Consider the following 14,284-nt stretch of genomic DNA (forward strand, 5'->3'; position numbering starts at 1 on the left):
GGAATTAAAAGAATAGGGAGCAGCGCATGGAGGAACCAGCAGCTTGTACCATTCTTACATTCTTAGGAGGCGTGGTGTTGGACAAGATCGATAAAGTTTCTAATATTAAGATAAATATAGTTTACTTAGGACAGTACAAATAAGGTTATGTTTTGGGGAATCCATTATCTGGTATAGGGAATCAGCTCATATGAGCTGATTAACAGGACACACTGCGAGGAGCACTCAAATGAGATTATTAACACAACATATTATAAAAAAAAAATACAAAAGAATCTCAACATTCTTTGACAAAAGTGTTGTATATGCACTGGCAACACATAACAAGAGACATTACTGATCCACAGTGGGAGAGCTTGGTATAATACAAATGAAACTTAAAACATTTTTGACATAAACTTATATTTCAAGTGCATTCAAAGCTTCTGTAAACTCTTTTCACACACAACCCTCCCACTGTATCCCTTGGCCAAAATCAATAGCACTCAAATCCCTCCCATTGCAGTTTATCTTTTTTATTAACTTGACTTCTGAAATCCTTTCGGGCAGCGATAGATCTGAAACCACTGAATCTGGTAGATGCAGTGAGACCCATCTGTTGTTCTGAAGTTATATGCCGTTGAACTAACCCGTGAACTAAATTTTGGGATAACATTTGAACGTCACAGAGTAGTAACCACATGTCCACAGCAAGAAGCTAGGTGAGATTCCCAGATGAATTGCTCAAGATGACTTTGCCATCAGCTCTGGAAATCCATGATTCCAACAGCTCAGATAATCCGAAAGTAATAGCTTTATGCGATGCCTAGAAGCTTTGCTGCTTGTCAGCGGCACAACTTATTCCTTAAGCTTTGCCAGATGTTGCTTTGCTTACTACTGCAAAATTATAAAGTTCAGTCCAAAGTCACACATCAGATAGAATTAGAGAACAAGAGAACAAGAGAACAAGAGAATAAGAATAAACTTAACCGGCCACAGCAAGCAGCATGGATTTGTCTTCATCTGCAATGGAGCTTTAGTTTGCTCTTGCAGCACCAGGATTACGGCCAAATTGTATGATCATTGGTTTGCCTTTGAACACATATCCGTTCATTAGGTTCTGCATTACTCGAGGACAAGAGGAAATAAAAGATAATAAATACATGAACACAAAGAAGTTTCCGAATAATAAGACTAAGAATGCTTTGATTGTAAACAAAAGAGTGAAATTTATAATGGAAAACTCTCTCATGATTTGCATAATAAAAATCAGACAGGGGCACTTAGGCAGTTGGTTTTTACAGGCAGACATTCGTATTTTTCATGGGGATAAATCTCTAAAAAGTTCATGTACTATAGAACCTAAATCACATTGACACACATATGCGTGTCAGAGTCCGACACGGCGACACAACTATTAAAAAAAGAAACTATAACTATTCTTTAGTTACACAACTAATTCTTGGACTCATAACCTTAGAAAGCGCCTCCTTACAAATAAATAACAATGAAAGTGGCATATCATGGACTTGTAACTATGATAATAGATTTTATTTTCTTAGTTTTTTAGGTTATAGAATAAACCCTAGTTTGAAAGTGTATGCATGTGTTTGTGTTTCTGACACAAGTGTCTATGTGCATGCGTGTCTGACACGGATTTTTTTAAGAATATGAAGTGTCCATGTTTCTTAGTATAGAACTCTTAATTCTAGCAATTTTTTCCAGTTAATTACCATATATCATATATGACACCGTTTTGAATAGTGTAATAGAGAGTAAAACACAAACAAAAAATTAAAAGGAAACCAAAGAACTTGCCACCCTATGGAAATCCACCAAAGAGATAAGAGTTGAATTACTAGGACTCGCCACTCGATGGAATCCGCCAAAGAGATAAGAGTTGTTGCACCAAGAAGAACTCCTTCTCAATAAAATTACTATAACTTCATTCAAAATACATCTCCCCTTCCAATACAAGTCTTGGAGAATTTATAACTAAACACAAACTTCGAATATGAAGAGACAAGCATTAAAATTGATCATAATTTTCACCTAGGTTCACAGTCAAACCTGAACCTGCATAGGATGTCTCTCAATACATAACACACACCACTAGAAAGCTCATTAAGTCTAGTTTCTAACCCAATTTACGGTTCGCAAAACGAAGGTTTTTAGAGAAAGTTATGATCATTTTCCCATAATGTATCAAACTGGACTACCAATCTGAATTACACTTATTTGGGCCATTTCTTGGACTTTTGATTGGATGTTTCGTAATCATATTGATGTGGAGTTTAACGAGATGGGATTGATGAGTAAAATATAGCCGAGTAAATAAGTTCGTTATTTCTGAAAATAAAATTTTGGAATTCAGAACAATTCTCAAAGAAAATAAGTCCGGCATTAGAAAATTACAATACCTGCCCTCCACTAACAACAGGCCAAGCCTGCACCCCTCCTCCAAGGGATCTGCAATCTTGATGTTTTTGGTCCAGCTGACAAGTTTCTGTAGAAATTCATCTGCAATGCTTTCCTGATATAATACAACAATATAAACGTAAGCTCACTAAAATTTTGTTTACAACAGAGAACAAAACGAAACTATTAAAGCAGCTGGTCTGAAACATATCACACCAGCAATATTTAGCACCCACTGTCAAAGTCTTTGTGCCACATAAAGTCACAAATTCAATAATGAATGAGAAAGTGGAGTTCATGTAGGGTTACATGATATTGCATGTCCTTTAGTTTCACATTCCCTCATTTCTTCAAGACTAGACACAACCAACTATTTCTCTTTTCTTAATGAAATGCACCAAGAAGGCCTTGAAGGCAAAAGCATGTATGTATAGTAAACTGACTAATCCTATCAAATTGTCAAAAATATTATTTTGCGCCATGGAAAATTTGCAAATTAATCATGATTCCAATAATCACATAAAAAATAACAAATAGAAAGAAAAAGCAGAATAGCATGAATCAAGTGCTTAATTGTTGCAACAGGTTAGCACCATTTGAATAAAAAGTCTGTTATAATTCATTTAGACCAAAAATATGCATTAGAACTACACAAAACTTTAAATCTACTTCGAACGCTTACATGTACAAGAAGACGAGATGTTGCACTGCAGATTTGACCATTTGTCCAAAAGCAACCAAGAATAGTCCACTCAGCAGCTGTTAAAAACCCGAAACATCATCATTATATTATAGAATTAACAAGAAAGTTTGTTTAGTATTTACTATTTATACAAAGATGCGATTGAGGTGACTCTGGGCCCAAAATATAGCATAATAGGAACTTAGGAAGACAGTCAGATGCTACAAATTGAATGGGGTGGGTTATAACATGCATTTGATTCCTATTGTAAATTTAAAAGCAAAATAGAAAAATACACTGCATATCTTGTGAGGCAATGCACAAATTGCTGCATATTTATCAAATTAAAAAAAAACTTTAACGACAATCAGACACTAACCTTTATCAAGGTCTACATCCTCAAATACAACGATTGGACTTTTGCCACCAAGTAACAGGCTGTGATCAACGAAGCAATAAGGGGTGAAGATAAAGAGGATGCAAAGTTTATGCATAAATGTCAGAGAAAAATTGCATGCTTTATCACACCTTGACCATTTGAGCTGCTGCAGCCGTAGTGCTGGGCCTTATTTTCTTACTGTGACGAGTAAGAAAAGAAGGTTGAAGTACTACGGATATCAGAGCTTTAGTTTAAGTGATTCAAATCAGTGAACTGTACTCGTCCAAGCCAGCGGGTAAGATGAAGCAGACAGGGCAGGTGAACGAACAAGGAAAGTAGAGGATTCGGATAGGCGAGTCAAGGCGTTTGTGTGAAAACTCTATCTGTCTCAAATAGAGATGGGGAAGGTGTTCAGTGCAATAAAGCATTTTCTTAATTGCCGTAGATACGAGAATTGCCAGCTCACCAAATTGGCAGAAAAAGGGAAACTCACGGAAAGTGAACCACTAGAAAAAACAAGGATGCAACACTCACCGAACGAGGAAAAACCATAGGCAAAATCGTTCTCTCTGTCAACTCCTGCCTCTGAACCTCTTGTTGGTCAACCTCCCTCCAGCATTCGCGGATAACCAACTCTGATGCTGTAGCCGCCCCCTGGAGTGCGATAGCACTTTTCAAGGTATCGAGGAAAGTGGTTCCAACTTTCGTTTCTGAAGCAGTTCCCCTTAGTGGAACGAGTCGGGAAGTGCATACGTACAGATAAGGCCTGGTTCCGCTAAAGGAACGTCCCCTCAAGCCAAAGTGGTAACCGTTTTTTCAGTTGAGGTTCTACTCAAACCGGGGGGCTTACTCAACTAATAGGCGAGATCTTTCGATCTCAAGGCTGCAGGATAGTACTTTCTAAAGCTGCTTTGTTCTGTCAGGAGGGTAGGTCCATCCATCTGTAGTCCGCTTTACCCCTCGCCTCCGCCTTCTAATCCTGATCCGTCTATGGAAGAAGACCCCACCCAAGCTAGAAGAGCAGTGGCAGTTTTGGAAGATTCTTAAGCGGTTCAACGGGAAGCAAACAGCCGTTGTCGAGGACACGGCGAATAGGGACCAAAGAGAATCCCCAAAACATTCCTATTGGTGCTGGTTTGTCCCCCAAGGAATAAGATGAGGAAAGGGATACAGGCGATGACGGGGAAGAAGATATCATATATTACCTGGGTACTCTGGGTCAAGGCTGTGTTCAATCTGGTCTCTTCATGCGAAGGAAGAGCGGGGCTGAAGCTAGTTCCTGGACTATGGGCATACGGATCGGATTTGGCTGGCTCAACCAACATAAAATGGGCTGCCTGCTTCGAAAGGAGAAGGAAAGATATCTACTGGCTAAGCGGAAAGGGACGAGGTCACTCGCTAACATCTGCGCCGAAAGAGCATAGGTATTCTCCTGTCCTCACTTTAGGGAAGTCTGATCACACTAGCCCGCCCTATTAAGTCAGTTCGAAGCAAGGGAGGATACGAAGAGGGATATCCTACTCGTCAGCCCTTTTGGAAGAATAGTGTGATGGACAACTGAAGCCCTAAACGAGGGTCAAAAGGAGTTAAAGCTACTATCCTTAGTGTAATTTTTCACTAAGGTCGAGTGTATCTCTTTCCGATCTATGTTTAACATCCTCTCTTGACTTGCCGTTGCCTTAATTCAAGTAGGAAACTGAAAGGCAAGTTTCATCGATCTATCTAGTTGAAGCAGATTCTGTTGATGAAGCAGATCCTCGTTACGCTTCTCCTTCGGACCCTTGCTTTCAGGTCTTGTCTTCCTTCGCTTGCTGGGATAGTTAGGTCTTCCTCTATTTCATATCCTCTCTGACTAGTAGCATTAATTCGAAAGGAGAAGAACTCCCTTTCTTAACTCTATTGCTTGGTGCTGGGCCTACTGATATCAAGTGTAGTGTAGTCAGGGCCGTAGTGCGCTAGTAGATAAAAGTAAGAAATGTCAAGCTCTTACTACTATCAGGCTAGCTATCCTGCTACCGGTTGCAGTACTTCCAGTAAAGGCAATCTGATTAAGAGCCAATGTTACTACAAGGACGAATGCTAGAAAAGAAAAAGAAAAAACACAGACGAAGGATACAAATCAAGAAGACAACTGGACCTTGTCCATATGAGGATGAGAAGCCAAAGGAGCGCCAGCATCTGGGCCTAATCCAGTCAGAATATTTAGGACGCCAGGTGGAAGTCCTACTTCTCTACAAACATCTGCCAACTCCAAACAAGTCCTGAAAATGGAAATAAAAATGAACATCTATAGAGATAATTACAACTCCTAAGAGCACAAAAAGGGACAATGAAGGGAAGGAAAGTAAACCATACAAGGACGACAATTCAGAGGGCTTCAGTATAGCTGCACAACCAGCTGCCAAAGCTGGAGCAACTTTCCATGTAGCCATCAAAAGAGGGTAATTCCTGCAGGGAAATTAAATAAGTTAAAAAAACGGATAAACATTAAGAATATGATTAAACTTTAAACGCAATTCTTAGTAAACATCTGTGGATGAATAAATAAATCGAAATCTAACATGGAAACTCAGTTCTGTAATGAAACAACTGTTATATGGTAAATTTTGTTTAAACCCTCAAGCTGAAGTCTTGTGATATGAACGCAGCCATTCAAAAGTCGAAGTCACTGCTCAACACGTTAAATACATAACTTGATATTTGGCTAATAAAAGTATTTATGAAGCCGCTTCACCATACAGATAGTTCTGATATATAACAGCACAAATCACATTAGTCTACAAAGATATGTATTTCTTCCTTCAGCAACTACATGTAACCCAACAACCATGAGAACCAAAGATCAAACGAAAATACAGTCTTTTCTAGTAGATATGCAATACGTTTCTTCAAATAGATTACAAGAAATTGAAAGTTTTAACCATAAAAATTGAAAGTTTGAACCATAACCTTTCCTTTATAGCTGACCTAGAATCCTTATAATGTATTATTCTGCACCAGAGTGTTTCATACAAACATCTAGTCTTCAAAGGTGAGAAATGGTTCGTACTTTTAGCAATGGAATCATATATGATATATATAAGAACCAAACATCACAGTTTACATGTGTAGACTTATAAAGTCACAAAGTCGTACAACGGGACAAGATCACACACCGTCCAACAATTGTAAACATTATTATAACGGAAGTCACAAACGATGTTCTCTCTATGTAGTAATTAGATAAACATGTAAATCAATAACAAAAATAAAATTAAAAAAAAAATGAATACCAAGGAGTAATTAGGCCAACAACACCAATAGGTTCTTTAAGAACATGAGTCTTAAATGTCTCCATAGGAAGAGTAATAGGAGCCTTTTGCTTTGCATCTAGACCTTCAGCAAGTTCCGCATAATACTCAAAACATCCCGCCACATCATCCTACAAAAAAAAAAGGATCAAATCAGAAACATAATATATGTGCATTACATTCAAACAAAGCTATAGTTTAAGTAACACATACAATATCCCATGATGCTTCATCTAGTGGCTTCCCTGAATCTATTGACTCCAACTTAGCCAACTCAACTTTTCTTTCTGTCACCTACATAAACCCAGTAGCTGCTAATGTGTTCATCTCTAGAGGGCTTGTTTATCTTATGCATTCCGACCAAGATTTGTAAGTTCTTGCAGTTCACTAAAAATTCAAAAAACTTAAAGTTTGTTTCTACTTTAAAGAAAATAATGTATGTAACTGAAGCCATAAATTTAGTACCTCCACTGTGAAGGAGTTGTCACTTTGGAACTCGTCCATGATACCTGACTCATGTTCTGATAGCAGGCAACAACCTGTAGAAAATATAGTAACAAGGAAAACAGGGTTCTAATGCATCAACACTAAAGTACTGCCTGGATAGGCATAATCTGTACAGATTGGAAAGAAGGAACAGAATCCATACTGTGATCCTAGACTTATATAATTAGTTAGTAAGGATTCCAAGTGATGTATGCAATAGGGTCACATACAATAAAGTAGATTGAAAGAAAATGTTCCGTGTGTAAGACCTAGAACGAGTTATGTTAACGTTCTTCCTAACGTACTGATTGGTTTAGAAAACAAGAACCATCTACATTTTAGTATTAGTCAATGAATGATGGCCAGATACACTAATTTAGGAATGTGGGAAATTATGGGCATACTAGATCTCAAGATTCCAGAAAGAGAAAATGAAGGAACTAACGAACTAGATTCGAGATTAGCATTGGACTCTGTCTACTAGCTAACTACTGTAGTTCCATGTATGGCGTTCTAATTGCATATACACTTTTTTTATTCATTGGAACCGCAATACACTTATTTTACTAATTAGCAATATGAAAATAGCCGAGGAAAAAAGGACTGAAAAACAAGAAGAAGGTAAGAACCAAGATCAATGGAGTCAACTTCCAAGAGATGTTCTAGCTTATTTCATATTTGTTTTAAGACACTAGCTTATTTCATACATGAGGAGGCGGAAGCAAAGAAGTGGATATGCCACTGCAAAAACTAGGGGGAAAAAAACAAAACAAAAAAACGTAGCAATCTAGTAACAAACCTGATCTGGTTTGTTAGCTGCAAGAAGCACATTTGTGAGACCACGCAGTACTTCAAAGTTAATAGATTCACACACCTAGCACAAGTGAGAATACATTTATGGGATCTGGTCAGAATTCAGAAGTAAGCCAGTACTTTTGATTTAAGCGAAAGCAAGATTTGTAAACTTAATCTCAAATTTCATAAACCACTGATAGATGCAGAACTCCTATAGGCAGCAACACTCCCTTCATAATCCTTGACCTCATATTTAACTTCGCCAAGTAAACGATAAACATCAGGATCGCTTGGCTTTTCCTAAAATACAAAAGTAAATTTTTTGGAAAGTAACCTCCAGAACTGTCCAAACAACTGGATATATATAGCAAATTCTACTTGGGTTCTACTCACTGATAATTGAGAACAAGTGCAGAGCAAACCTTGGACAATTTCTCAAGTAGAGAAGCAGCTTGGCCATATTCTCCTAATTCTGAAAGGGTTACAGCAGCTGCCTGAAGACCATTATTCCTTTAAAAATTAAATCCACACTAAGGTACTTACCCACAAAACTTGGAAAGAAGAAATTTGTATTGTGTTAGTTGTAGTTAGTTGTAGGTGTTAGTTGTACTGTGTTGTTTGCTAATCGCATACTGTAGGTTTGTCAAAATAACATATTAACAAACAAAATATTTCTCAAGGAAATTATAACATTAGAGTTTATTTAACCTGGAAACCTGCAGTGGAACTGTCCAACAACTACTAGCATAGCTGCTTAGTTGCTTAAGTCCTTTAGCTTAATCAATAAATTTTAAGGATATTATTATTAATTTAATAAATATAAGTATTGCATAGATTTTTTTTTAACACAAATGGTACATCTCACGTTTTTCTAAAGGTCCAGTGAAGTACAGGGCACTCCTAGGTCAAATCCCCGCTAGCAATATCAAGAATGAGGGTGTAAGTGTTAGTACAGATATAACTTAAACCTCAAAGCAATTTGGAGTTCTTTGTCTTCAGGATCCCGCCTCAAACCCTCAGAGAATGCATTTGCTGCCAAGTTGAATTTCTGCACTTCCGCAGTATAGATTAACAAATCCCCAGTTGAGATATGAGCACATATTTTTCAAGGATGATGAAAAGATTAAGAAAATTCACTCACTTTTAGTGTGGCCCATGCAACTCTTTTCCTATAGTACGCCTCCAGCCAGTCAGCTCTTAGCCTTATACACGCGTTGAGAACTTGTGGAATGCAATTGGACTAGGATTTGATTGGAGGCAGACTCCTATGCTGCAGTGCTAGCAAGTAATGGTGGCTCTATTACAATGGACCTGTAGAAACAGGAGGAATAATAGCAGGCAACAACCTGTAGAAAATATAGTAACAAGGAAAACAGGGTTCTAATACATCAACACTAAAGAAAGACTATAAACAAACAAAATAACTCAAATTCAAAAATTATAATATTGTACTTATTAACACTAATGAAAGATCACTAAAGAGGACTATCTGTCCAAACACCTAGTTGAAATAAAGACAACATGAACTAGAAACTTATCTACACCTATGAAATAAGTTTTAAGAAACCAAAACAAAGAAGTAAAACTGCTCCTATCCAGTCCATCAAACTCCACCACTACCACGCTTTTTCCCTCGAGATTCAGGACTTGTACCAACAACCTTCTTGTATGCATCAAAGCGTGATTGAAAATAAGTTTCCCAATCACCGTTAGTAGGATAATGATAGTCAAACCAAAGCTTCGCAATTTCTGGCATCGGATAGTTTCTTTTGAGCTTGAGGTTTAACATTTTGTTCTCGACAAGTCCAATACTTATAACTTTAGGGCCATTTTTTGGGATAGCTGATCTCAGTGGGAGAAAAGTGACGGACTTTGCCTCTGAGAAAAAGACAACGGCAGTATGATACTTTGAAGCTGCAAGATAACCAGTTTCAGGCATCTTCATAAATTCATCCGTACCAGATTTTAAAAGGCTCTCCACACAATTTTTAAACCCATGAACACTGAACATCTTTACATACTCTTGCTTAAAGCAACTCAACTCTACCAACAGATCTGCTTGTACTTTTATCCAATTCTTTTTACGATAACCCAATGCTAAAGCCAAGGCAATAAAACCACCGGTTCCATCTCCCATTGGTTCTTCAATATCCAATGTGAATGGTCTCACAACTTCTGGAACTTCATCCATATAGTGAAAGTAGCAATGAGTATAGGAAGGTATTTCAACATCCCCGAGATACTCTACCTACAAAAAACATCTCACTATTCAACAATTTTTTATTTTATTAATTCTTACTTAATCATAAAAACATTTACACGAATTTACCTTCTATTTTCTTTTCATTGCCTCCTTCATCAGTCCAGGAGTGACGGGTGAAGCATCGCTAGCTCCTTGATCTGTAATATTTGCATCATTTGCAAATTTCTGCTTTTCTTTAATCACCTGAATTCTTTTCTCAATATTGTTGATATGAGACATTATGCCAATAAAAGCCTCATCAAGGTACTCTTTTATTGCATACAAATTCATCTTCAGACCAGCCACCTCCTCCTCTAGTCGATCCATTGGAACTTGGAAATCTAAGAGAAAAAATAAATAAATAAACATTTAGACCTAGGACAACATCAGCATTGCATATACTATCTAGCGAATTTTTAGCACTGTAAAATAGTTAACTAGTTACTCTATTTTCATACCTTATTGAAATTTTCACGGGAATAGTGAGCTAAGTATAGTCTATCTTTCACTCTTAGAATAGATTAGTTATGTCAGGGACGAACAGACTTGCTTGATTTCTGGTAAGCTTTTCTAGTCTCAAATCATGCTTACTGAAAACAACCTTCCATCCAAATATAAATTCAGGACTTGTTTAAAAGTCAGACAGTATGTTAACATAAATAAAGGCTCTCTTTAAAAAAATTACAAGAGTCCTACTCACATTCTCTCAAATCAATAACTGAAAGGAATAAGATTCAGCATAACATCATTACTGTACAGGGCAGTGAATTCCCAAGGGTTCATTGACATAAGATCAGTTCCCAGACTAGAGACTACAACATATAAAACTCAACTTAAAAGCATATGAACCAATTACCATGGTCAACGTCTCTTATCAAATTGATCACTATAACATAGACAACAAACTAAAATAAACACTTACAGAACTAGATTACGTTTTTGGGTAATATGCTATGGTCTCGCATGCATGAATATCAGAATAATTGCAGAGAATAATTGATAACAGGTGTTCATTAACTAAACATGAAGAACTAAAGCATTGAACATATAGAACATAGAAAATATTACCTTTTAGTGTTGACACGCGAGCTGAAAAAGAAACAGAGCAGAGAACAACTATTGGCTGTTGATGGTTGATGTCTCCAATTGGGAGGGGAGGTAATAAATGGAGTGGAAATAGATAATGTGCAGTGGAGATACATTCAAAAGTGGAGGGAGGAAACATGGTGATCGTGGGTTTGGACGTGGTGTGTGGGGATCGTGGGGAAGCCGGGAATATAAATTCTCGAATTTTTTTGAAATTTTGAAATTTTGAAAATTCCGATAAACTGAAACAAAATTGAAAATTGTACTTCATCCGAAATGTGGGTAACGGGGCAATCCACAGGGCCCAATGCTTCCATATATGCCGATATTCTCCCCACCCCCAAAACCGAAATATAACGGTCTATATTGATATTTTAGAGATTCCAGCTTTTTTGAAATAGTTGAAATTTTGATATATATATATATCACTGATATATAATGACATATGTCAGAATTATCTATCAACAGTAAATATAATCGATCAAACAGTCAACAAGTTAATCGATATATATCAAATATATCAGATATATTGCTAATATATATCGATCCAAGTCAATCGATATACATTATTTCCATATCGTGTACCCATATTCCGATATATTAATATATTAGACGATATTTTCGACCTTGGTTGAAGAGAAAAATAACTAAGAGCATCTCTAGGTGGACGTATCCGTGGTCGCATTCTTCAAATTTGAAGAAATGCGTCGGAATTTCCCGGAATTCCAACTCTAGGTGGTCGCATCACCTGCTTGTTCGCATTCTTGTTCGCAAATTTGGCAATTTGGATGCGGATGCGAGCGACAATAGTAATGTCGCTGGCGCCATTACTAATAATGTCGCTCAACTTTTTGACTTTGACCACAAACAAGGAGGCCATTATTATCGTCGCTCGCCGCGCCATTACTCTTATCTGCGCCACCACTCCTAATGTCGCTACACTCCTAATGTCGCGTGCTCCAACGCAAAAACGGGCAAAACGCCCGATTTCTACCTTCTATATCTACACTCATCTCCTTCTTCATTTTACACACACTCAACTCAAACATTTGTATCAAACAACTCAACCATTTCACATCAATCCTTAACAAACAACACACACATTGCGAAAAAATGGATCATGAAGTATATGAGATATTTCCGCTTTAAGTCTTCATCTTCATCTTCATCTTCATCGTCGTCTTCTTCTTTCATCTCCTCCAAATGGAAGACTTCGGTAGATAGTCTTGATGAAGAATTTGTTAATGCCATGCCTCTTATGAAACACACTTTGGCTGTACTTTGCACAAGCACAAGTACATGCTCGAAGGCACCACATGGTGGTTCAAAGAAGGGTCGAAAAATTAAACATAGAAAATATGCTCTGACTTTGGAAATCTTGAAGAACAACTACTTCGTCGATCATCCTGTCTTTCCGAAAGAGGATTTCAAACGGCGCTTTCGTATGAAAAAATCTTTATTTGTTCACATCTTCAACGATATTCAAACTCATTTTAAGTTTTTTCAGCCTAAAGTTAACAATGCTGGTAAACCTGGTATAGATCCTCTGGTCAAGGTGGCTGCAGCTTTGCGTATTCTTGGTTATGGCACGGTGTCTGATCAACTTGACGATCAATTATACATTTTCGAGCAAAGTGGAAACCCAGGCGTTGAGGCATTTCGTGATGCAATTATCAAATTATGCGGTTCGATCTACTTGCGAAGGCCAAATATTGCGAATCTGAGCGGCTTGCTTGCACATTCTGCCACACGTGGATGGCCGGGTATGTTGGGAAGCATTGATTGTATGCATTGGGAATGGCATAATTGTCCAACTGGATGGCAAGGTGCTTACAGTGGTCGTTCTGGAAAACCATCTGTTATTCTCGAAGCTGTTGCAACCGAAGACCTGTGGATATGGCATTCTTTCTTTGGGATGCCAGGATCACACAATGACATCAACGTGTTGGACAACTCGCCGATATTTGAGCACGTGATCAATGGTACTTCTCCACCTATTTCTTTTGATGTAAATCAGCATAACTATAATATGGGTTATTATTTAGTCGATGGTATCTATCGACTATCGCGGCATTTATACAAACAATTTCAAACCCTAATGCTCTTAAGACGAAGTGGTTCGCGAACGATGCAAGAAGCGCAAGAAAAGATATTGAAAGAGCTTTTGGGGTTTTGCAAGCTAAATTTAGTATTTTGGCAAAAGCTTGCAAATTATGGCATGTGGAGACAATGATGCTTGTTATGAGAGCATGTATCATATTGCACAATATGGTAATCGGAGCTAAGAATAAAAAATTATGAAATGAGGAGGTACATTCGATCCGAAGGGCAACCACAAATTCCACCTACTCGGGAACATTACATTGAAGGGACTCTACGAAGTTCAATCAAAGACTATGCATGATAGACTTAAAAGCGACCTTGTCGAAAGCATCTATGGAGCATTAGGGGTGACCGACATTGATTGTTGTAATCTTTTATTTATTTATTATATAATTAGAGTAACTCTAGTAGTATGTAATAAGGGTGATATGTAATAGTTATCTTTTATTTATTTATTTTTTATTTTATGTGTTTGCAATCATGTATTAGTTGTCGTTCTATTAATAAAATTGTAATTCATTTGCTAAATCAAATGAAGTAAACACATATGAATCACACAACATAATAATAACCACACAACATATCACACAACATAATAATAATGACACAACATATCAAAATGATCAAATGAACAATTCTAAATCACACAACATAATAATAATCGTTATACAACAACCTCCTAGACTATCCTACATACGCCTCCTCGCGTGAACTCCTCCTCATTTGTCCTTGTCTTTGAACTCTCCGTCATGTCCATCTTTGTGATGAACTCACCCTTGTGCGATCAATCGGGCACACGTAACTCATCAATCTGGCGTTGCAAA

General features: G+C 37.4%; 2 protein-coding genes across 2 annotated transcripts; one reads left to right on the forward strand and one right to left on the reverse strand.

The window, feature by feature from the left end:
* Positions 1–220: 220 nt before the first annotated feature.
* On the reverse strand, positions 221–11,567 carry LOC147497834 (aminoaldehyde dehydrogenase 2, peroxisomal-like). Its single transcript, XM_086563024.1, has 20 exons — positions 11,340–11,567; positions 10,359–10,612; positions 9,171–10,277; positions 8,998–9,077; positions 8,452–8,523; positions 8,034–8,329; positions 7,214–7,287; positions 6,962–7,042; positions 6,731–6,879; positions 5,814–5,906; positions 5,596–5,719; positions 5,449–5,502; positions 4,664–4,795; positions 3,993–4,112; positions 3,608–3,621; positions 3,459–3,517; positions 3,080–3,156; positions 2,400–2,512; positions 970–1,099; positions 221–876 (listed from the first exon to the last, which is right to left on the reverse strand). Exons 7-19 carry the CDS (start codon positions 7,250–7,252, stop codon positions 1,093–1,095), a joined length of 1,062 nt encoding a protein of 353 aa, XP_086419150.1. The 5' UTR covers positions 7,253–7,287; positions 8,034–8,329; positions 8,452–8,523; positions 8,998–9,077; positions 9,171–10,277; positions 10,359–10,612; positions 11,340–11,567; the 3' UTR covers positions 221–876; positions 970–1,092.
* A 1,234-nt stretch (positions 11,568–12,801) lies between these two features.
* Positions 12,802–13,590, forward strand: LOC147497835 (uncharacterized). Its single transcript, XM_086563025.1, has one exon. The coding sequence runs from the start codon at positions 12,802–12,804 to the stop codon at positions 13,588–13,590; it is 789 nt and encodes a 262-aa protein (XP_086419151.1).
* Positions 13,591–14,284: the final 694 nt, after the last annotated feature.

The sequence above is a fragment of the Coptis chinensis genome, chromosome 5, assembly GCF_015680905.1.
Source record: "Coptis chinensis isolate HL-2020 chromosome 5, ASM1568090v1, whole genome shotgun sequence".
Lineage (NCBI taxonomy): Eukaryota > Viridiplantae > Streptophyta > Magnoliopsida > Ranunculales > Ranunculaceae > Coptis > Coptis chinensis.

What these genes read in the sequence shown, in the direction of transcription:
- LOC147497834 (XM_086563024.1), bottom strand. Translation starts at nt 7,252, where the DNA reads ATGGACGAGTTCCAAAGTGACAACTCCTTCACAGTGGAG. An exon ending in ATGAAGCATCATGGGATATT is followed by an intron (nt 6,880 to 6,961) that starts GTATGTGTTACT and finishes TTTTTTTTGTAG; the next exon opens with GATGATGTGGCGGGATGTTT. An exon ending in GTTGGCCTAATTACTCCTTG is followed by an intron (nt 5,907 to 6,730) that starts GTATTCATTTTT and finishes ATTTCCCTGCAG; the next exon opens with GAATTACCCTCTTTTGATGG.
- LOC147497835 (XM_086563025.1), top strand. Translation starts at nt 12,802, where the DNA reads ATGAAAAAATCTTTATTTGTTCACATCTTCAACGATATTCAAACTCAT.